Raw genomic sequence first — 25,533 nt, 5'->3', positions numbered from 1 at the left:
TCAGAATAACACTCCATCTCTCCCATACGTCAAAACCAAACGAGTTGAGGAGAAATCATGATGTCTTGGACACATCAAATTTTCAGCTGAAGCAGTGCCACCCTGGTGACTTGGTTTACTCCAGACAACAGTCTAGGGACAAATGCAACTGTTCGTCTTGTATCCTCAAACGTAAAGCAGTTCCATAAACTTCTAGGTGGTATTTGGAGAACAGCACCCAAACCTGTCTCCTGTTTCTCTGCTCCCCCTGGTGGGTGCCAACCCAGCATTATCAAAATGCCTGCTTGGGTACTGCTGCTGGGGAGCTGCACACAGAAGGTAAAGTTATTACACAGTTATTACTGTAAAGTTATTACACAGTCTCCTTAAAAGCTCATTAATTACCACTGTTAATTCTTACCAATAGCAGCACAGGGTGCTCATCACAGGGACCTAGCAGATCAAAAAGCAGATCTAGGAAGAGAGTTTCAGTCACAGACTTCAGTGTCGGCAACCACTGACATCTCCAGCTAATACCCAGATCACACAGCCCTGACAAGACCATACGCCCACCGCCTAAGATTCCTGAGCATCAATCCACAGCCACTTCCAGAGTCTGTACATGCATGGAAGCTGATCCATGCACACCTATTCAAAAAGAAAGTGATCACAGCTCCTGTACTTGTGAACTTGCTTATTTGTGCCAAGAAAGAGAGTGGATATATCAGATCTGTTGCATAAAGTGTGAGCCAAGAAGCTAATCATTTCTACGTGTCTAATTATCCCCTTTTGACAAGGGAAAAAAAAAATAATCTGCAATTCGCCGTATTCCACTGTATTTTAAAATGTATCTCAAATTGGGGCCTCCCCCCGCCTTTACGAGACAAATAGACAAAATGCCAGTGAGAATGCATTTTAAAATCTATATTTTAAGCACTGCAGTAGTATAACTCGTCAAGACACAAAATTACTTATAACTGCTCACTCACAGCAATACTGCAAACAAAATACTACAAACTTTCCATTCTCTCTTTAGAAAGGTATTCAACCTTTTTTAGACTAATCTTCAGAAAAGAGACAGTAAAATAATTGTATAAGAAAATCAAGATCATCAGAACACTTTTTAATTACAGAGGAATGATGCACTACACTTATTTGGGGTGTAGAGAGGGCCTTGGTTTCATTTGGTTTTTGCTTTACATCTTAAAGATGGATTATTACTGCAGGAAAAGTATGACTGAAGTAATTGAAATAACCACATTACTCCTTTAATGGTTAAATGTGTTTCAAGCTTGTATCTAGATGGTGAACAAAATCAAATATAGATCTCTTCCTAATTTTCCAAGCTACAGAACAATAAGTACTGCATAGCAGAAAACAAGATCTAATACAAGTGGTAGCAACTGGGATTTCATGCTGCTTATATGTATTCACATAAAAAGATATGCAATCACAAGGAAGTGTGACTCATTTGACACTGGAGAGACATTTTCTTTTTAACTACGCATGAAAGGGGTAGTATTGCCATACACTGCTCTCACAGCGGCGAATCAGAAGTAGTAAGGGCTTCGCTGCATTTTACAGTTTGTAGTCGTCATGTTCAAAAACAAGGCCTGGTCCTTCAACAGTTCACACATGCCCAACATTGCCCCACACACCCCCTGAGATTCAGCCACTGGATTCCTAATTAAGACATGCTGAACTGGACAACTTGTAAAGCACATTTCTTTCCCCAAAAGGCAACACGGTAGCAAGATTTTCCTCTCCCGCCTAGTAACAAGAAACAAGGAAAACTCACACTTGCTAGGCAATCCCTAGCACTCAAGACACACCAGTCAAATTTTGTCAAGGAAGCACTTGAAGATCACTACACAGAGAAGACCCTGATGAATCAAACACGCAACCCATCGTACAAAAGACGCTACTGCCTCCTAAGTCCCAGTTTGCACCATAATATCAACATGATCCCCAACTGAATAAAAACACTGCAGTATTCTTATTTTCTGATGTCTTCAGACAGTAATTGCAATGCTCTCTCTTATCTTCCACTCCTCTGCATAGCTCTTAAACACACATGGGGCTTCCTTTATAAAACTAGACAGTTACAATTTACTTTGTAACAACAATTTGTTTGTATTTCCATCTATAAAAGCCCCCCAAAATGCCATATTGTACAGTAATTTCTAAACTGATGAAATACAAGGGTTCTGTAATGTTTATAAAGCCATTTAAAATGCATTAGTGAAACTATTTTGTGAAATCACATTTTCCAACTCATCAGTCCTTATTATGCTGCATACAAGCTCACTTCTTCCAAGAGTCACCCCTACTCACATAATCAAATCATGCCATTTGAAGCGCTGTGACATTATTTTGTCATATAAAATGGTTGAAATTATCTTGACGACGGCAATGTAAGGATTGCTACTACCCAGAATTTGTTATGAGAAGTAAAAGCTGAAAAAGAGCTAGATCTCATGAAACTACAGACGTTAAATATGAGAGACACAAAGTGTTTAAAAAGCCATTGAATACCACAGGTCATCTTAAAAGAAGGAGCCAGGTTCTGAAACACTTGTCCTGAATCATTTTCAATAAAAATATTAAAGAATGAAAACGCACCATGGAATTACAGGATTTATTTATATAGACTGACATAAACTCACTTTATGGTAATATGTTTTTAAATGTCAAGCAGTATAAACAAGATACCTGAAATTACTACCTAATATAATGACTTAAATAAGTACCTTCTAAATAATGATTATATGAAGACTGAAACAAGTTTGACAGACTGAGGTATAATCAAAATCACTGCAGTCAGAGAAACTTATCCAAAGCAAAAACCATTTTATGTTTGCACTCATATGCATATAATATAAAAGAAAAGTAAAGCGTGTTTTTTCAACAACAACCAAACAAAGCTCAAAAAACACTTGGAAAATCAATTCTGCCACTCACTTTGCTTGTGCTGGGCACACCAATTATCACATTTTGGTCAAAGAGCCACTGTGTCCACATGGCTTCTCTATTTTACCTCATTTTGAGAAAATTATTTTCAGAAAACATGCCTCCAAGAAACATCTGACAACTGTATGTCCACATGATTAAATAAAAGAGAGGAAAACCCAGCAATAGATATATCACTCACTTTATAACAGCAGCAATCACTGGCTTACAACCCCCTGGCCAGATTCCTTCTCCTTGACAAAATAAATTAATGCTAGACAGTTCTCAAGACATTACATCAACAGAAAAAGGTTTAGCTCTAACTTGCATCAATAAAGCAAATCATCTGACCCAAAGTGCACGTCTTCATCACTAGACCACTTTCAAATGAAACAATACCAACCTTCAAAGACATCTTCATATAATGAGCTGTCTTTGTCGACCATTTTGACTAGTTACAGTATTTGTATCTGTCTAGTCCATAATCTTTTAAGAAGGCTAATGAGGTCTGAGAAGCAAAAGATGAGTCCAGTCAGTATTATTTATGGACCTCTTTTTTCACTCTTGGTCAGTACAAAGACATGCTGCATTGCAGAATCTTTCTGCATCGATTCCTCCCACCAAAACCACACTGCAGACTTAATCTTAAAAGATACCCTCTCAAGGATTAACAAAGTAAACTCATATCCATCAGACCTGAAAGATGTTTTCACCAACGCCTCAGGACTGTCCACTGGTGGTAATTCATCCGCTAGGATTTCTTCAGGAGGTCTAGGGTCAGTGATGATAGTCGGCTTTGGCCTTTCCTTGAGGTTGCCAGTCAGCCCACCAATAATGGTGTTCCACAAGCAGTTTTGCGATTTAGACCCTGCAAAAACAGAGAGCGAGAAGGAAAATAAATTCATAGGCCTATTATCCAGTCTCTGAGCAGTCTGGAAAACAAAGATGGTCTTTCATCTTTTTACCTTTGCATCACCACAGTTTAGGATTAAGGCTGAAAACCTGAAATAAAGCTCAAAGTGGAAATAAGCACTAATGTTCAGGTCATTCCAAATTCAAGACTGTAATGCTTCCCGTAAAAAGATTTGATTACAGAACACGGAGTTTTCACGTGTTGATAAAAAACATTCTCTCCTCATTATACTTAGATTATTTCTTAGCATGTATTGATGTGGCAGTATTTTAAGCCAAATAACTAACCAGAAAACAAAGTACCAAATCAATACAATATTAATCATTGACTTTCTTAGACTAAAGTTAATAGTGGTTAAATTATAGAGTAAAGATACCACTGAAGGACTAGTATCAGAAAACATACATCTTTTCTGTTGAAACTTCAACTTTTCTTGGTAGACATTCAAATGCCAAAGCATTTATACAGATAATCTTTTTACATCTACTTAGAAGTGCCACCAGGTGCCTCTTGCTTGTCATTCAGAGAACCTATGCTCACCTGTAAGTCTAGTTCCACTGACAAAGTACACTTAGCATCCTTCAGTCAGATCTCCTCCCCGCCTTTGGAGAAGAGAATACGTGACTTACACTTCATGAAGTTTAAGTATCTGTTTCATATTTAAAAAAAAAAATAAATCCAAATAGCTTCTGAATAAATTAGGCACTTCTGAAAATCCCAGTGATACTCCCATACTGAACAGCTGTGTCACATTCTAACTTTCAATTATTATATAATATACATGAGTAAGTTAGCAAATCCCAAGAAGAGCAGTTAAGTACTGAAATACTGATTATTTCAGTTAAGAGACTTCCCACAACACAGGTGCAGCAAGCATTAATCTTACTGGATTCCAAAGTAATAAGATGTACCAATTCTGCTGGTAGTCATTCTCCATGGGCTTTTTATCAATACACAAAATTTAAAAAATTCTGACAAATAGAATATTTCTAAAGTCAGCAACTGATTTCTATAAGAGACTGTACAGGTAAAATTTTCAAATATTTTCCCAGCATTCAGACTTAAGCATCCAGAAGAAACAATTAAAAAACAAATAACGGACCTAGCACATATGGATTAAGGCTGACTTTTTTGTTGCAGTACACACTAAGTACATAAGAGGAAACCAAATACAAGAGCTATTATATCGTGTCTCCTGGGAATACATCATGAGAAGCTACCCTGTTACAAGTAGCAACATCTGCTGCTACAGACATGTGATGGCAGCCTTATTTTGCTGGTTGTCTTCAATGCCTTGTTTTCACACAGCCTAAATGGTGCAAAGACAGATCAGCAAGAATCCTCGCCTGTCTTCCCCATTCCAAAGTAATTTTCAGAGTATTTGCCAGCTAATCAGGGAAGCTCCATGCTCATAGGCTTCTCTGCTCTTAATTGTCAGCAGCTATTTAAAGTGCAAGGACGACATTTACTCAGATTTAGAGGTAGCCTTGTCATCCTATGCTGAGTTCTGTGCTACAATAGCTAGAAAAATTACTCCTCACACAAGGTAGTCCAAAGCAATGTCTACACTGCAGCAATAAACGCAACATCCATACATCTTTATCATTCAAGGACATGCAACCTTATGGCACCATGCAAATTTCCCCAAATTTCTTAATTTTACTTGAATAGGTAAGCACTTGTTTTCCCATTCTGTAAAGGGAAATATAAAGATGTAAGAGTTTTAAATTATCTGACCATACAGGCCACCTGTGATAGAGCAAAAAATATTGTGACTCCCTATAGTACGTTGAGAGGATCACTTCTTTAGCAGAAGCATGGCATACTCAGCACAGTTGGAACCAGGAGTTTAAGTCTATGTTAAGATATAGTCAAAAAAGAAAAGGAAGTTACCATACAGACTGCAGACTAAGACAGGAAAGCAGGACATCAGCACTTGTCAAGAAGCTGTTTTGCACTATTAAAATCATATGTTGTGGAAAAGAGGCTCTCTGAAGCTACTTTTATAATTTTAGGGGTTTCTCTGCAATTACTCCAAGGAATCTGCTGAGCTTCCCAAACCACCATCTTCTCCCTATTTCCTTAGCTCTACTCTTTCTTTTATTCCACAAGCCCTCCAGCTTGTCAGGCTCAGGACAACTCCATGGTCCAGGAAAAAAACATATTAGCACTCTTTCTGCACTTACAAGTACCTCGTTGTTTGCACTACCACTGAAACCCAACACCGACAGGCTAACTAACTGAAAACCACATAATCACTCAAATCAAGCCTTTTTTTGCCTGCTTTCTTTTTCTTTAAACAAAAACAGTGTAAAATCAATCAAGTATTTGTTTCGGTATATATAGGGGTTTTTTCCCCCTATGTTCTTGTGCACATACACCTATACCTTTTCCTCCAGCATAAATATCCGTCCCATGCAGCTTTCCCCTATGATTAGATGTGGGCTGTGGACTTAGATCTACTTTGCTCTTCTGAAGATCAACTGTGTCAAAACAGCCAAGTGACGTGAATTAACCAACTTCACTAGAGCAATGAAATGCCCACCTCTTCTGATCAGCCCACAGCTATGCTCAGGTGAAGGGCATTTGGCAAATGATTCCTTTATTTAATGGGCCTGCCTGAACAGATATCAGTGAGGAGATTTCAGTTGTCTGAAATGCTGAGAGCTTGATGAACTTAAATTTCCACAGTCACAACTGTTCAAGGATGGATGGCATAGCGACACTTGTGGCAAAATGACATAGTGATATACCAGGCATATTAACTTCTGCTAAATAGAGTAGTAACCTCTTAAATTCGAAGTCCCTAAATTGACCAGAATTTGGCATTTAAGAGTACAGGAGATTGGGTACCCCTAGTGTCGGAATGAATAACACTTAATTTTAATTTAAAATCCTTGTGAATAAGTGTAAACATTTGCAAAAATGCTTCTCCCTCATTTTATTGTACCCTGTCAAAGATTATTATAGCTGAGCTAGAGGTGAAAGCAAAATAGATTTAGGTGTTATAATTTAAAAAGCAGAACTCTGCATAAAGAATCTGCAGGTGCGTGTTCAAATACTTTAATATCGCCTGAAAATATTACACTGCACTTCTAGCTACCTGGATCACCGGTAACCACACAACTATCATTCCCATTGCCTCCCTTAACACCAGCAGCCTTGCCCTCTTCATTGCTCCTGAACTAAAGGGGAAACAGCTCCATGCTCCAGAGAGCTGTGGACAACAGTCAGGACAGACAAGGTTCATCTGGGTTTCTGTATGTTATCTTGTGTTTGGTTGCATGCACAGGAAGTTAGATCAAGTAAATAAGGTCAGCCAAAACAGGTATGGTTTGTCAAGTGTTCAATGATAGCGCAACTGTGATCCCACTGATATCTCTGAAGGTTTTAATGTTGCCCCCAAATGGGCAGCTGTTACAGAGCAATGGAAATCCCATTCTCTGTTGTGAAGTTAATAATTGCCTTTGAATTAATCGTTCAAATGAATGTGAAAGGCATGATCCAGGAAGATACCCAGTCCCTAGTTTGCAACTCAGACACAAGGATAATGATTATAATCCTCTATGACATCAGTTACTGCTTGAATCCTTGTTCTCAAATGCTGCAGCTTTTTCTGCCATTCAGTCAGGATGCGTTTGAGTGTTTGATCTGCACTCAACTGTTTGTTCAATGAAACATGGTATGGTAGAGTAGGTTATAGTATTCTCAGCATAAACTTGGGCATCATCCATTTAACTCATGTTAGCTCAGACATTTCCCTTTCTCCATTTTCCATTTAACTCATGTTAGCTCAGACAGTTCCCATTCTAATTTTCCTTCCCATTCCCACAGTTGTCACCTTATACTGCGCATGATCACACAGTCATCATTAATGATACCCTGTGAGAAGCTAGCTCAACCAGACTCCCAGATCACTAAATTTAACTCCTAACAGCGAAGGTCTGGTTTACACTTTGAATTATCTCTCTTCATCCCTATATTATGCCTCTGTGACTCCTTCCCAACCAGGCTTATCTAAGCATTCCTCTCTGCATTGCATTTCTGATTTCTGTTACTGTCAAATAGCCTGTGGCCTTGATCCCACCTCCACACAGTCCCATGCAGCACTGGGTCATACAACGAGGCCTTATTAGGGGGGTATCCTGTGCTTTCGTTCAGCTGATAACCATCTGCCAATCTGTTTTCTTCCATCTAATGCCAGTCAGCCATCCACCAGTCTGGCCTCTTCCACGTCATGCAGTCACTTCTACCTCTGCAAATAAGGCTTGGCTGCCTGGCTGAGAGCCAAGATTAAAGCAGGAACAGAACCTGGTTGTTCCTGGGTCTCAGCCCTGCACCCTATACGCATTCACCAAAAATCAAGTTCATATGAATGTCAGAATCAGAACTGAAATGCCAGCCCAGCGCCAAATGTCATGACATTACGCTTGACCTACTTGTCAGGCAATATTGCAGCATGAAGTCCTCATAACCCAAATATCCAGGAATAAACAGCACTTGGGCTCAATCTTCCAACTCTGTACCTAGTATTCAGTAACCATAAAGGAAAAGAAGCAGAGTGATAAAGAACTTGAAAATGTTTGTATTTACATGTACATTACTCTGTGATTTCCTTTGCCATATGCACTTTCAGGGTTGAACCAGCCAGGATTGATGAATAGAGCCCCTTTTTAAGCTTTACTGTCTGCAATATGAAGGAAAATAAACTGTAAATCAGGAATAAGGAATGCCAGGATAATTTCCTCTCAGTCCTGTTCACTCTGCTCAATGACCTTGTAAGTCACTACATGCAACAGATTCCATAGCCACAGACCTTACGTCTACATTATGCACCTTAGCTACCTATGTGAAGTATGGTATGCTCCGAGTGCCATCCTGTGACTGTGTGAAATACTGCACCATAGATGTAAATCCTTTTGCTGTTTTTCTCTGCACCACCCATGATCAATAGCAAATGCCCCCTTTTAATGACGAGAAGGGGATTTTTTCCCTGCTAAGTGATCACAAATCATTCTGAAACAGCATATATTATTAAAAGGATTTCCTATCTTCCTCCTCATTCCTACATATTTTGTTGTGTGTGTTTTTAATAATCCATATGGTCAAAGTCATGGTTAGTTGGTGTTACATTACCAGATGCATCCCTTTGTTTTGTCCAAACTTGGGACGCTTATTTCAAACCTAAAGCCATACCTTTAGTTCCTAACCTTGCTCTGTGAAGCAAAAGGTGATGGAGGAGCTAACAGTAAGGTTTAATTACATTTTTCATATGCTATTTCTAAGGCTTGACCCAAATCCCTTTGTAGCCACTGTAGTAAAGTTCAGCTGGCTTTGCGACACTTATATCGTTACAACTTTCTACGCTTGAGACAACAGTAAGGCCACAAAGCCTTCCATTCTTTTCAATTTGCATCATCTCTGTCCAATAAGACTGAATTTTTTTAAGTAACTTTTCCAACTCAGTACTATGGTTCCTCAGTTTAGTACTGTAAATGAACTGTAATAACAGGATAGACATAATGTGAGACTAAAAAAACTTATTAAATGTGTACATATCTACAGAAGATATAGAAATCAGCCAGTTAAAATAAAAAAGGCTACTTACGGGCAAATCGTGAAAGTGGTCGTGCATTTTTGTCACCTGTCTCGTTTGCAACTGAAAGGAGAAAATACAGAGAAATAAAAAGCATTAAATCTAAATGTTACATTAAAATTAATGATAACAGCAATTCTCATGCATATAAAGGAGAGAAGACTGTTCACGGTAACAGCAGTTGGATATATACTTATAGGTATACACACACATAGATACCTAATACTTTTTTTAATGCCACCAAATATATTACTTCGCATGTTTGGCTTTCAGAGTCAGCAGAGTCAGGCACCTGCAAACATTGTCTTTTCCCACATAATAACTGAATCATGTAATTGCCTAAAATTCAAGCATTAATCATGAATAGCACATAGCAATATATGATCGTAGTCATCCTTACAAATCCTATTTTATATTGGACTTTTTTCCAAGTCCTAAATAAAACAGCATTTTTCCTGTTTGCATTAATGAGTGTGGTAAGAAAAAAGTAAGATTATTCCACCTATATAAGGAAATGCACTAGCAATTTTGGAAGCCCAGAGGATCATTTAATAGCAAATTAAATGAAATTTAAGGATCTGTGCAAAGGAGTCCTCTGACATTTGGATCTGCACATAGATATCACCTAGGATAAAAACCTGTAAAACCCTACTTTTTCCTTCCTCACATTCATGCTGGCATAGCTCTCAACATTTCTGTGACCGTATGCAGCCAGTACGCAGTTAGTCAAGAGCATAAATGACTCTTTGGGGTTCTCACAATATTAAACTACAGCTGAAACAAGAGGAGAGTTATCAAAGAGAGAAATTACCACCCATAACATTTTTTTTTTAGCTAGAATAATCATGAGGAACAGCATTGATGGGCACATAGGGAAGAGAGCATATTATAAGTACACACAGAAACCTTGCCAATTCCTTGCTTGCTTTAAAAATGCTGTTTTCTAGAGACAAGACTAAACAAGCTAAGAAATCCCACAAAAGGATGCAAAATATGACCAGGACTGAGACTCACAGGTTCATAGCAAGATAACATCAACTAAACTATAACGGACTTTTTGAAGCCAGAAAAGACTTTTGATGAAATTTAATTCTTCTGACAAGAGTTCAGGTTGTCAGTTTAACCTTGGCTTTATTTAAGACCCATATGCAGTGTCACTCCAGCCTTCCCTACTTGCTCTCCAATCTTTACCTGTTGATTAAGGTGGCTCCAGCACTCATTGCAGTGAACAGAGGGACTTCTTAACAAATCACTGCCTCATTTTGCTCCCATTAGCCAGTAGATGGTGCCATTAAAACACTGGTGCTTCTCTATCAGCCTGGGGAACTCACCAGGCTAGCCAAAGCGAGGGCCCTGAGGTCTACCAGATCCCACAAGACAACCTTCCTTGGCTTAAGTCCACCACAGGTACCTGCAGCGCAAACCCCAATCAAATAAGCTCTCTCGGGATATTTCATGCAGGGACACCAGAGTGACTTCAGAGAGTTAGGCAGTTCCAGAGCACTTCATAGTTTCAGAGTCAAATCTAGCTCTGCTGGAGGTAATGGCATGGTGAAGGAGAGGCAGCAGCATCCTCCATGGGGCAGAGATCAAAAGAATTGGACCCAGAGAGACCAGAAACCGTGCCAGAAAACACTGCTACAGCCAATATGTAAAGGTCTGGCAGCCAGGCTTTGCCTTTAACTCAGTGATGATGGCTTGCATGAGGCAGGCTGAGAGATCGCCTCACAGACTGGTCCCCTCTGGGGTCCTAGGTATCTCTCTGTTTCACAACAGAGCCTGGGCAAATTCATAACATGCACTGATGTCTAAGTTGGGGCATCAAGTGATCTATTAGATCAATGAGGAAAGAGCCAGCTAAGGGCCTTTTAACTGCACTACTGTCCGCTGTAGAGTATTTCCTCCACTCTGGTGACAGATGGCACTCCCTCGTCACCAGCAGCTTTAGGTGCACACAAGGTCTTACCTCTGTGCCACCCTCCAGCTGGATGTTGCAACAAGAGTTTTGAAGCACTCCACCCAACATCTGTGTTCAGGCAGTTCAGTTCCCAGACTGACAGCATCCAACACAACAGATGTCGTTAACCCCCTCAAAAATAAGCATTTTCCAATTCCAGTCTGTGTAGTTTTGTTTTCGGCTGTCAGTGCTTTCCAGACATCAGATGGTGTCATATACAGAGTAATGCCCTTCCATCTGGCGTACAGCCATGCGGAGCAAAAGTGCAGGTAGAACAGCAAAGCAATGAGCAGGACAGAAAGCAGTGGGGATGCTGAACCTGCATTACTAGCAAGATTCCTGGTACCAGTGAGCAGCTAACTGCTGCCCAGGAATTGTCTGGGACCAATGACGTGATGAGGCAAGATCTCAGGTTTGTTTAGCCCTGCAATCAAAAGGGATTCAGAGGCAAAGAGTATTTTTCGTTTGCTCTGTGTGAAAAATCTTAGAAGATTTTACTTGATGCAGTTTTTACTATGGAAATTCTGCATATATATCCTACAGTTGTCTTACAGGAGTCTTTGAAGACACAAAGAACTAACAGAGCTATGTATATGACACATGGAAATGAGAAAAGACTTTTTCTCCGGATGGCCTGAAATCTTCCCCACCCTATGTTTATTGAAGTTTATTAATAGTAATAAGCTTTTGGGAGAAAGCAGGTATGAATCAATGAAGCTGGAGAAAGAAGCCAAATCTCTGAGAGAACGAGTCACAACCTACACCAAAGATGACTTCTGGTATTTCCAAAGGTTTCCCATACTGATGTATCTTCAGATATGCTTGCTCGTCAGCCACACTCTACCCTTGTACGCTGAAGTCTAGGCTGATTTTTGTCTCTGATTAGATAATACTATCAGCATGCAGATATTTACTTCATTATCCTAAGTGGGTGGGACCTTCTTCAGTTTCCATCCCACTGGCTTTAAATATTTTTTTTTTTTAATACTAAGCCATGTACAATTTGAAGTTATTTTCCATTCTAACCTGGAAGCAAATAAATCTTGGTGAAGGGTATAGCAACATACAGGTAGTTTATAAGTAACTTCTGTTCCTTCAGAAAGACAGACATGACAGACAGGAGATGTCATCATGCAATCACCCTGTTAGTGCAAAACCATCACATTCTGTCTGTGCTGTCTTGTCCAAGCAGACAATAAAATACCAAGCCTAGCCAAGTTTCTTCCATTTCAGAAGTATTTTGCTGTACCATAACTGCCCGGAAATCTCAAGAGCCCCTCACTTCAATTATAAAAATATCTTCCTACGCACGATCAGTTCTTTGATTAACATGGATCACTCATATGTGAGTTCACAGTGTGTCCTCTTCATGGGAAGGTTTCATTTTTTAATGTCTGCCCTGTTAAACTATTTCCTACAGCTTGCCACTTTTTTCTACAGAAGGTATCCATTCCACCAGTACACCCCCTCAGCCAATTTAGCTTTCAAAGATCCTTTGTCAAACTTCTAGTATAATGCAAAGAAAAATATACCACTTTGTAGTATTGACTCATCAAGACTGACAGACAATAGCACATCATCTATATTTTGCCATTAAGCAGGTGAGAGGCTGAAAAAAGCAAGTCAGGTTATTTTTTACCCACCGGTAAACACATTCTTTCAAAGAGACTTCTTTTTTTTTAATCAGCCAAAGGGCAGATGAGCTTCACTATGTATTTCACCCTGCTAGTAAACTTATCAGTATTAGGAAAAGTACATCAGATAAGGTGAGAACACAGATATGTAGATAAATTTACATTGAACATACAATCTGAATAAACTCTTCTCTAGGATTTTCTTTTTCTTTTCTTTCTTTTCCTCTTCAATGCCACGTATTTTGAATAGTGTTCCTGTAAAAAGAAATCTCTGGATATTCCTAACATACCATCTCCTGGTAATCTTTTCCTTCAAAACTCAGAAAAATAAAATACAGTAGTGTGACTGCTGAGACAACTGTGTATGTCTACTTTTTACAGGCAAATCAAAGTAAGACCGTCTCTGGGAACTCCAGCGTTTTTTGTTCTCAAAGACTATAATGCCATTAGACATTTTATAAACTTATCAAGCTCAATCTTAAACATAGCTTGTTTTTCCTGCTTACCCATGTAATATTATGAGCCAGAACCTGACTGCAGTGTTGGTTATGACCTGTCATTTAATTTGTGTCAATTTATATCCATTTGTTCTTGCACCAGCAATCTCTTTAAGCTGAAGAGTTTCTTTTTTCTGGTGCTTAATCCTCCTCTGACTCAAGCACAAAAAGACTGTGTTTCCCCCTTCCATGATCATTTTGTCAACTAAACACACCGTGATCATCTAGTTTTGCATTACAGAGTAGGTATCTCTATATCCCCTCCCCGTCTTTACTGAACCCCTTCAGTGTCGATTCATTTTCTCATGAGTACTGTATGCAAACATTAAGAGGCCTTATTCTTCCCTGGTCACATATTAGTTGTGTGCTGTGACACCCTCCTCATCCAATTAACAGACCCTCAGATTTTAGCAGAAGTTTTGGCTAGTACGTCCTTATCTGCATGATCTTTCACTCCGTACTTCTTAATTTCAGCCCTTGTTGTTCACTCCATCCTTTAGGTCACGTGGATCTTACTGTGAGATATTCAGATCTCTCCCTGTACCAGCAATGCTTTGCGTCATCAGCAGCAATTATCAGCACTTTCCTTTTTTCTCTGTCACATTAACAAAAATCCTACACAAGATCAGGCCCACACAGGGATCTGAAGCACAACAGTACTGAAGGAAAGCTTTCCTGGTGGCTTTCTGACCCATTCAGAAGCTAAGGTTCCTCATAAGAAAACCTGTTATTGGGGGATTTTTGAGTCCAATAAGGAGATCAGAAAAGTCTCAGACCATACAAAGAACGCCCCATAATGAGGTAAATTCTGCTTCTGAGAGTTTTTATCCAGCACAACGTAAATTACAAGCACAGGAACCGTGCAGCCAGTTACTGAGCCAGAGATTATTCACGCCCCTCCAGAGTCAGTCACCCAAAGCATTTTCCAGAGTGTTGAATCCCAGTACCACGCAGGAAACGCCAGCAACTTGATAGGATTTGAAATGCTCATGCTGTAAACAACAACAGTACAGGCAGTATTGACACACCCTATAAACCAAAACGGGGTAGGGTCACAAAGTTACAAGAATATGCATCAACCTTTGGCTGATCAAAAATACTGGAGGACTTGACTGTCTCTCTGGACTTAAGCTTCTAATTAGTTACTACAATTAAGTAATAAACCAATTACATAGATGGAAAAGGTACAATATGCATCGCCTGGATATACCCTGAAGATCACAAAACACACTCAAAACAAAAGCTATGTTTCAAAATACTTCTGGAAGGCAGTCCGTAATCTTCACTTACAAGTAATAACCAAGAGGCATACGCCACCCAGCATTTCCTGAAATAACTCCTAATGGATTTTTGTTGCTGCTGTTTGCCTGGCAACGACACTGTACACCAAACATTGTCCTTCTTCATTAACTGGAAGAGGAACACCATACACAAATGATGATTCATTTTCCTTATGAAAGGATCCTTACACAGTAGGTTATTTGTATCTGTGATGGGAAAGCTGCTTCTGCAGTGGAAAACACTTTGTTCCCTCAGACAACTCAAGATAGTTGCTGCCTCTCACTGAAGGAACTCTGACTCCATGCACAGATCTCCAAGCTTCTGCGTCTCATCAACAGCCACAGAAATGCTTTCAGAAGGGCAAGGTGTACCCAGGGGAGCTGTGAGAAAGAGGTGCAAAGTATCTACGTGAAAAGAAACAGAACCATTCAATACTCTACTGAGCAACAATGAAATTTAATTTCAAGGCAGAGGTGCAAACATTGAACTTGCAAACTCTGGCCCTATTGGCACCTAAAGACTGGAGGAACCTTGATGCTGGGCTTTGGAGATGAAGGAAAATAGGAGCAAACACCAGCAACTACCTGGACCAAAACCACCTTCCTTGCACCAAGGCCCATCTTAAACATATTCCTGACCTCAAAACTGAGACGCAATCTTGTGTAATCTATTCAAGGTATTAACATCTATTCTGTAGACCAAATATCCCCCAACTCTGCAAGTTCACAGAACAAATGGCTCTGGTTACACCAGCTCCAGCCTCCTCTCATTCCCAACCTCTGCCATGCCAGTCTTCAGAGTAGAAAGAGCACAGCCCCTTTGCCTCCCTGGCCATACACAGCTAGGCTCGGGCACACCCAGTCACCAACACCATGTCCTGGACCCCCAATTGCTTACTAAGAGCCTGAAAAGGGCTACCACAAAAGCTGTGAATCAGGTGAGGGAAAAGGAACTATATAGACAGATAAAACTTCTCTGCTGCAAGATGATGAAGCTGCCTTAATTTTTGGTTTCTGAAGCATGAGCCTTTTTTTTTTTTTTTTTAAACCTGGAAATGTCCAGGATGATTTTCTACATTTAGCTGAGATTTCTTACTTCTTGTACCTCTAACAGATTGCCCGTTGCAGCGAACCCACTCGTAACTTTCTCCTAAGCGTAAATATACATCTGGAAAGCTTGGTCTAGGTCATATATTTCTGTGCAGTGAATTTAAGACAGACAGATGTCAATCATAACCCATGCTATTTTTAGAACAGGATTCTGCCCATGTGGGCTACCATGACTTCTAGCTCACTTCCATGAGAAAATACATCATATAAACAATAGTATAGTGACCAGACACAGGAAAGTTGTACCAGATGTGGTAGCAAGACATTCTCCTGACTGGCATGCCCTTGCCCACCAGCAATCCTCTGTCTTTGAGCTTCTGCACCCTCTCCTCCGTTGCTCATCATGCTCCCCTCAACTTGAAGCACTTGAGTGGAACTACAGCCATCGCTGGATGAGCCCAAGCATGTTAATCTCTCTCTCACACTGCACCCCTTACCCTTTTTTAGTGATACTTCCTATGTACAAAGACCTGGGTACGTTCCTGCATAGCTGAAAGGCCATTCTCCCCATTCAGAAGTGGGGATGCAGAACAAAAATCAAGTCTTTGTGCCATTTCCTATATTACTCCATAAGCAATTGCTGTCATAGGATGCCCAGATACCCGCGTCTGCCTAGAATAGACTGGAATAGGAGGAAATCTGAGCGAAAATCTGCAAAAGTTTCTTACTTCAGTACTTTCCTTGAGACACCGGTTTTCTTTGCTCTCCACTCCTTTTGAACCTGGAAAAGTTCTCTCTTCCCAGCAGAAGAATGGGAAACATCTGGCCCTAGCCTTCATCATCTAATCCAAGAGGCACATCCCCCATCACAAGCATCTAAAAAATAAGCTGAATACCCTGCACTTTTGGCCACTACTTGAGACAGACCACTGGACTGCTCATGCCTTAGTCTGGCTCAGTTCAGCAACTTTTGTGTTTTTTAAATACTGGCTGTCACTCATATACAGCCCTTACATATGGTCACCCAGCAAGAACCCCTGGGAAAACGGAGCCATGGGAAGAGCAGAGCTCACTCCCACTACAACCTGGCAATGGGCAAGAGAGCCCGAGAGAGCCAGGGCATGAGCGGTGCCTTGGAGGTGCACGAGCAGCCGGCAAGAACTGAGCCAAAAGGGCCCAGAGGAGCCCTGGCAAGGGGCTGTGCTCAGTGCTACAGAGGACAAGAAGCAAACCCGGGGACCACCTGAGACTCTAGAAAGCTTCCTCCCCCCGGATGCAGAGCACGAGGGCCACCTTCGTGAAGCAGGAGCTGCAGGCACCTAGCCAAAATGGCCCAAAGGAGCCCTGGCAAGGGGCCATGCTCAATGCTGCAGAGGAAGGCAAAAAACCCCCAGGAACAATTGCTAGCTCACTGTGTTGGGAAAAAAGCCTTCCTCCCCGCAGCTGCAGGGCACGAGAGGCCATCTTTGTGGTGCATGAGCAGCAGGCAGCAACCTAGCCAAAATGGACCAGAGGAGCCCTGGCAAGCGGTCATGCTCAGTGCTGCAGAGGAAGGCAAAAAACCCCTGGGGACCAGTGCCAATCTGCACCGGGGGAAAATCCCTTCCTGACCCCAGAGCCGGCGATCGGCTATTCCCTGAGCATGTGAGCAAGACCTGCCTCCTCCTCCCACAGGCTGGTCCCACCTCCCGGGAGATGCCCAAGCCCTATTCTCCCTCAACCTGAAGCTATCTCAGGGGCTTCCAAGAGCGGCCATATGCCCCTGGCCTGATCAGCCTTGGGGACAAGAATCCTTCCTGCGCCTGGCAGGACACCAGTGGGTGCTCCAAAGCACTGGGACCCCTTGCAACATCTTTGCATCCCATTTTTTATGGCTGCTCCCTCTGGCTCTGCAGGGGATGAAGATGGTGAGTTCTGCAGCGCTCCTCAAGAAGGCATTCCCATGGTTTTACCACTAGTATCCAGCTGAAAACACCTGATAGCCTCAGGCACCTCCAGGGCTTTGTGGTTCTTATCTCCTGAGGAGGCTTGCATCTGTTCCCTGAAGACTGAAGCAGGATTTCCATCTATCAGATGGGCTTTAAACACGGCACTGCTGGGAGCTGGCCTTGCAGTGAAGAACCTCCAGCAGCCTCATACAGGCTCCAGTCTTCCTTCCTAGGGTCCTGCCAAGTAACCCCACCTCCCTCAAGGTCTTCCTCTCAGCTGTCTTCAGGCTGCCCCCGGGCCAGCTACAGCAGTGGGACATGGGAGGATCCTCCTTTTTATCCTGGCCTTGGCCACTGTGACTGCTGCATTGCTGGGTGGTGGCACTGTGACATAGGGTTGATGGGGTCCCCCCATGCAGCCCCACTCACCACCTCTCCACCCAGCATCCTTCAGAGGAAGGCCTTTGGGGTGCTGGCCCCAAGGCAGTCCCTGTGCCCAGGAGGCCACCACTGCCCTGGGAGGCCATGCACTGGGCACAGCTGCTGGGTGTTCCTGACACCTCCTCTGCTATTCAGCTCCCAAGGACAAACCTGGTGCTGTTCTCTCGTCTCGGACCATGGCTGAAACCACCCCTGCAGCCCCCAGACCACCCCTATGAGCCGTGCCCTCTCTGCACCACAGCTGATGTCCATGAGGCCACACAGCGAGGAGGACCAGGGACTTGATCTGGCTGGACACAACCCCTTTTCCTGGGGCATAAGGGGGCTGATTTCAGCAGCCGCAGCCTGAAGGGAAGCCAAAGCGTAACCAGAGCCACAGGTTGGGGCGGATGGTGCCAACAGATGACCATGGAAATAAGGCTGGCTTTGAACAACAAGTGAGCGGAGGTTACACTGGTGTGGTGGAAAGGTTGGTCATTTTCAGGCGTAGAACATTTGGATCCGTGACCAAAACACACCCCAGCAAAGGACTCTTCCAAACTGTAAAAATAGCCCATTGCTGCTGTCACCATCACATCCCCTTGTTGCACTGAAACCAAGCTGTGCAGCTCCTCTGTAAAACACAACCATTGGCTGTGTTTATACGGGATACAAAACGTGCTTCAGCCACAGGGTAAAACCTGCAGAGCTCATTTGTGTCTTGCTGAGAGTTATTTGCATACCTCACTTTGCAGGAAGATCTTATCTAAACCCCTGGCAAGTCTCCTTTTCCTTTAGGATTTAGTATTTTGAGTACTGAAAGAGTAAGGAAGGTACTATTCTTGTCATTTTGTACTTTGGTCTAAAAATTTGTACGTACATTCAGACTATGTAAATAAAGGCATTTATACCATATACATTCACTTGGTTGTGCTGATACACACAGGTGAAAGACAGGGGTTTGGTTCCCTCTGCAGGAACTTTGCAGAGGCATAGAGAGCATGCCGGATTTCCTCACCATTCCTTCCCAATGCACCAAGGGACATTTGCTACTACATTGTCTATGGTGAGAGCTTCTTCTTGGAAAGAAGTCCTGAATTATTTTGTGTTCTTTACCATATTTTTCCTTGCAGTTCAATAGCACTTTTTCTTCTTTGGCCTTCATTCTTGATATCTTTCTTGAAAGTGATGACAGCCCTCTCAGCCTTTGTCTTGCTCCTTCCACCCATCATCTTCTATAGGTGTTCCATGTCCCTAATCAACTGCTCAGTCTTTGTCTGCCTTCATCCCAGATGAAATCTGTCTTTCTGGAAACCGAGGAATGAGAAAAGTCCATAGTGGTACAGGTGAGTTCTCACCAGGGCTTTACACAATGCTTGCCTTTCCTACAGAAATAACTTGCCTGATGCATAAGAAGGCATTTTCCAGTATAACATTAATGGCTCATAGTCACCCTGTGACCCACTCATGCCTCCAGGAACATTGGCCTACTCTGATGTTCACAAACAGTAGCAAAAACCCATGGTGCCCCACCTGATGTTGGGTGACCTACTTCTACCCTGCTGTTGTTTACGCATGGTTTATTGAAGTTGGGGATGTCTCTTCTGTCATAGCTTCAGCTGGTATGGAGTTTGGGGGCCATAGAACTAAACCATGAGATACAGCTTCTTCCGGTTCATGAATGCCATGAAATCCAGAATATGATGTAGACTAGGAAGCCTATACTTCTTGAACAATGCTTTTCTGCAATCTAAATTCAGAAGACCTGACCATGAACTTCACTTTTTCATACATTTGATGACATCAAAGCATGAAGGGTGGAGCCTGACAGATGTGTTAAGGAGGCCTTCACCCATGAGGAATCTGCTGGAGTCCAGCTCCATGCAGTCACAACCAGCAGATCCAGCCCTCCCCTGGCCGGCCGAGCAATGGACAGGCTGTGTGGGTGGGCTCTGAACACAAAGCTGGCGGTGTCAGTCCAGTCCTTTTCAAAATGGATGTCTGCCTCCTAGGGAAGAAAATATCCACAGCTGGCATTAACTGAGCTTCCATTTTGGAGGTTTCATCGGAGAAAGAGCCAAATCAGCCCAGATGCTAAAAAAGCTACAAGAGACAAAACACTGGTGGGTCAGTGCAATACAGCTTACAGCACTGCTGTCTGTGGGGATATGTTTTACTCTCCAGGAGTGTGAATAAAGGTTGCTGATGACTTTTAAAATGAATTCTGCAGGCATTTAGTGAAGAGGAAGGTTGTTACTGGTAATGTTGATATGGATAAGGAGGTGGCTGGCCAGGTGGCTATCTGACACTGAAGGCAACTGCCTCTCTTTAAGAGGCCCTATGCACCTGTAAGATAGCTGCAAAGAAGAACTAAAAATTTAGCTTTTTATACGCCCACCTGAAACTACCTGACAATGTCGGTGTGATGAAATTACTGATGACATCATTCAGATACAAAGGAACTTCTTTTTTTTAATTAATAAAGGAAATTATGAAGAACAATCTTCTAGCACACACATGGTAATTACTTTGTAAAACTGGTGCAGTGAGTGCAGAAAGCTGCCAGGCTGTTTGTTCAGTTAAAAAATTTCAACATTTTCATGCAAGCTCACAGGCCCTTACATGTGTCCAAACGTGGAGCTGAGAGATCAACAGGCAGAGCAAGGCTAGACATCAGTTCCCTTGCCATGAGTGCCCCCTGTCTATTGGGCTTTGAGGACAAAGACAGGCTTTAAGTAGCAAGGATTTCAAACTACATGGGATTTATGAGCTAAAACCTATGCTTTGAGTTACGCTTGAAAACAAACTGGTGGCCAGTGCATTTTGAGACCACGCTTTCCTCTCTGCAAAGGGCCCTACAAGTCAAATAGTGCTGGCATAGCACATCCTGAAATAATTAGCTACAGCTGTACTAATTGCATCCCCATACCAGGGGGATTGGGCCCCACCATTTAAAAAGGATGTTAAGGTACCTGAACACATTCCAAGGAGGGCACCACAGCTGGTGAAAGGGTTGGAAGGCATGTCCTCTAAGGGGTGGCTAAGGACTCTGGGTTTGTCTCGTTTGGAGAGAAGGATGCTGAAGAGTGACCTCACTGCTCTCTAAGGCTTTCTGACGAGGGGAAGTTGAAAGGGAGGTGCTGATCTCTTCTCCCTGGGATCCAGCATCAGGATGCGTGGGAATGGCTCAAAGCAGCATCTGTCAGAGGAGGTTTGGACTTGACATGAGGAAATACTTCTTTACCAAGAGGATGGTCAAACCCTGGAACAGGCTTCCTGGAGAGGCAGTCGATGTCCCAAGCCTGTCAGTGTTTAAGAGGCATTTGGACAATGCCCTTAATCATAGATAAATACCATGCTCTAAGTTTCGGTCAGCCCTGAAGTGGTCAGGCAGTTGGACTAGATGATCGTTGTAGGTCCCTTCCGGCTGAACTATGATATTCTAATTAAGAATGTGAACAGAGAAAAAGCAGTTTTTCCCCACTTTGTGTAAATTTGACAGAAAGCAAATTAAAGATGCTTTGTCCAAAGTTGCCCAGCAGTTTAGTGATTGGATTTCAAAAGGGTATTTTGGCAGTTGAAGAAATTACAGTGCCAATAGAGCTGATTAGAAAAAAAGGAGGGGTTTTGAGGAAGATGTCTGAAGGGCTCTACAAAAATATTTTTGAAGAGTCTATGGATGTTTCCCATGGACAGTACTGATTTTTGTTTGAAAGTTAAGGCTCTTTCAGCTTAGGCACCTTTCCGTTTTACAAGGAAAACTTAGTATTTCTCAGAGGAAACAGGGAATTGCACAAATTAAGTTGAAAACTCAGCTTCCTATTTAAAAATGTGTTTAAGGAAAATGTACAATCAGGCCATAACTGTACAACAGCATTAGTCCCTAAATTAATCCCAGATGACTACCAGTTCACAAGGAAGCAACCTATTTGGTTGTTTGATTTACAAAATTTCACCTGGCATGTAAGGCTCAGACTGAATCCCATCCTACCATCACCTTTAAGACACCTGTTTTACCCATGGTTTTATGCTTCACAAAATGAGCTTGCATAAGTGTTACCAACCCCAAGTCAGCACCAATTCTTTTGATAAAAATAACCCTCTGTGATGTCTGAGCAATCACAGTTAAATTATACCACCACTTACATACAGTTCTGCAACAATATTCGTCTAGTGGTTCTGGCACAATAGAGCTTCTTTATGTAATAGTTAATATTAACACTCTTCCATAAGAAACACATAGATCGGTACACTTTTCCAGGGAAAAATATTTTAAAGGCTGTACATTAGTATGAAAAAAAAGGCAATAACCCTCAAAGTCTGGAGGAAGATTCAAAAGTGCTTCTTTACAAAAGGGCTTCTGTCTGCTCAAGTCAACTGCAGGGAAGATCTGAATAAAGCCGTAGTTCCTTCTCCCACCTTACTCTGACCATTTACCAAGACCCAGCACTTAGCACTGTTCCCAAAGAATTTCCACTGAGATTGGATCAACTGTCAGATGCTACGATTATTTATAAACTTAAGCTCCCAGTCTCTCCTGTCATTTCCACATCCACTTTCTCCCTTTCTAATAATGCATGAATCATAATCAGAAATCACTCTCCAATCCATTAACAAACTAAACATAGCACAGACTCATAGAAGTACACAGATGACAATCATTATCTGCCTTGATATTAGAGGGATCAGCGCTGTAAAAATACCTGCACTTAGCAAATATTCATGTTGCATTTATTAGCATTTTCATTCCACTACACACATTATGAAACAGTCTTATTGTGGTAGGAGTAAACCAGCAAGGAAGGCTTTGCCACTATATTAATACCTTATATTATAGTGCAATAATCCTGTGCTCTACAGATTCTCAGACTGGTTCATTGAAAAAAAAAAAAAAAAAAAAGGTATATGGCTTTAAAATGCTTGCAGTACTGTGTCAAAAACGCCACAGACATTGTAGCCAATCCTTGCAATAACATAAACTTACCATGCTGGTCCAAGACTATCCAAAAACATATTCCCCAAGGCCAGACCAAGGGCTCTCTGCTGTGCCTGGCTAACTCAACAGCAGGGCACCCTGCTTGGGAGAACCAGTAATTCTCAAATTTAGCATTAACGAAGGTGAGACCAAGGCTACAGAGACTTTTGTTAAACTGAGCGTAAGAAAAGGATTGTAACTTCCTGAGCCTCAAAAGGATTTCTACAAAATCTTAAAAATTTCTACAATGACTTCAGGAGATAATTTTACAGCCAGTGACTCCCAACAGAATTTTCAGATGCCTTTAGGAACAAGAAAGGACTCTAGCAATCTCCCTCCCTTATACGCAGGCTCTAAAAAGCAAGCCGGAGAAACAGGAAAACTGGAGTGAGGAGATGGGGAAGTCGCTAACATTATTTGTGGTAGCAGCTCTCATTCGACCAGATCAGGACTGGCACAGTGTTAGTGGAGGTGCGGAATAGATGTGCAAGCCTCAGACATTCTGGAACAGTGGGTAACACTGTGGGATGTAAACGAGAAGACTGTGTTCATTTTTTTTCACAACACAATAAAAAATCAAGTTAAAAATATCAAATCCACCAGACCGAAAAGATTTCCATCCTACTCATGTTATGAGAGGAAAAAATCCTCTCAGGAGCTTGAAAGAGATGTACTCTATAAACATGTGCATCTATTGTTCCCAAGCCCATCGTTTAAAACTTCTGTCGTCAGTTTATTTTCTCCCATGGGTCTTCTCCACTTCAGTAGATGTCACTTCAGTGAAAACCACAACACAAAGCTGACATTTACTGAAGACTGGCAGGGATGCATGAACTCTACTGTGATACTGCAGATGAATCTAAACATCACCCTTACAAATTTCCATTCAGTTCAGTGAAAGCAGAATTGCATCTGAGGTGTGGCAATAATAAAGAGAAAATTCTGCTTTTGGTTGCACCTGAGAAGAGCCTTGTAGAGGGCTGGCGGGAAGCCTGCTGAAAACAAAGGGGCTGTGTGGGAGTCTGGGAAAGCAGAATTTGCTTTCCATCACCTAGAAAAGGAGCATCTTTTCTGCTGCACAAGTCACACCCACCTTTAGCACTGCCGGTTCTTAATTGCAGTCCCACTAATTTGCAATTTTCTGGGCATCAATGAGCCTCTTCTATACAGAGGGAAGAGTGGTATCACTGCCAAGAGCTCAGGTCAGGGCTCAAGCCCAATTTTCTGTATTCCAGCATACAGGTGAAAAAAAAACCAAACAACCCTCAACAAAAAGAGAGAGAATCTGTTCAGTTTCATCACTCCACTGCCACTTCATAAGGTTTTGTTTGCTTATTTGAACATATAATCAAAAATATATTCTAGGTGTATCCAGATTCAAAAGTACCTCCTGCAATACCACAAACTCATGACAATCCCCCACTGAAATATGCACCCACAGCTGGACAGGTACCAGGGGTGTTCAGGTCTGGGTTGTCAGCTCATTAAGCAGAGGGATGGCATCACATTGTGGGCATCTAGACCTTAACTCCTCTAATGTTCAAGAAGATTCACATCTGGGCATTTCATGCCCTGACTCCTACACTCCTGAGATAGATTTCAAAATGTTTGGGGACTTCCTGGAGTTCATGGTTGGTAACAGCACAGCAGATGCCAAGAAAAGCCACCAGAGACATCACAGAAGAATGCGCCAAGTCCTGTATGAAATCATTTGTGTAGCCCTTTGAACACTGTTTCATAATGCCCTTTCTCCAAATCAAAGGTTTTTTTCATATTGTTTGTCATAGCACATGTCTCCATCAAGAACTACATACAAACAACGTAGGTTTTTGCATTCTGGGACAGAGTTTTTAAAATGCAATTCCTGGATTTTGTTCCACTCCCACAGCTCACCATCCACCGTGGTAACAACTACGAGGAAAGAAATCGCTGCTTCTTGTGCCAAGAGACACCACTTGGCACTTTTACCGTGATTCACGGGGCTTTTGTATCGGGAAGGAATTAAAAGGATGTGAATTGACGGGCAAAACCTCACATTCCCCGGCTCGGTGAGACCTCCCCAGCAGCAACCTGGGGCTCTGACCAACAGCGGCTCCCGCACAGGGCTCAGCCCCCTCCATGGCTTCTGGGGCGCCTTGGAGCCCTCTCCTTCACCCCGGCCGTCCCAACTGGGCAACGCCTGGAGCAACCCCAAACGTTTCACTGGCAACAGCGGAAAAACAAGCGAAGGAGAAGAAAAAAAAAAAAAGCCAGGGGAAATAAGTGTTGCCACTGAGCGGGGAAGCAGGCCTGGGAGGCGCTTGTTCCCTCTGGCAAAAAGCCTGAGGGCAACCGCCCCGTTCCCCGCCTTTCCCG

At 42.1% G+C, this 25,533-nt stretch overlaps 1 protein-coding gene across 1 annotated transcript in view; it reads right to left on the bottom strand.

Annotated features, from left to right (window-relative positions):
- PDE1C (phosphodiesterase 1C, calmodulin-dependent 70kDa) overlaps positions 1–25,533 on the bottom strand; it is a gene marked incomplete at its 3' end in the record, with an annotated part of 284,944 nt that overhangs the window by 232,228 nt on the left and 27,183 nt on the right. Inside the window, exons 2-3 of the mRNA XM_009886214.1 lie at positions 9,450–9,500; positions 3,625–3,796 (exon numbers count right to left, since the gene is read on the bottom strand). Coding sequence (XP_009884516.1) covers positions 3,625–3,796; positions 9,450–9,500 — 223 coding nt within the window. The remainder of the gene's footprint in view (positions 1–3,624; positions 3,797–9,449; positions 9,501–25,533) is intronic.

Source organism: Charadrius vociferus, unplaced genomic scaffold, assembly GCF_000708025.1.
Source record: "Charadrius vociferus isolate BGI_N301 unplaced genomic scaffold, ASM70802v2 scaffold545, whole genome shotgun sequence".
Taxonomy (NCBI): domain Eukaryota; kingdom Metazoa; phylum Chordata; class Aves; order Charadriiformes; family Charadriidae; genus Charadrius; species Charadrius vociferus.
This window is presented reverse-complemented; position numbering and strand designations above follow the sequence as displayed.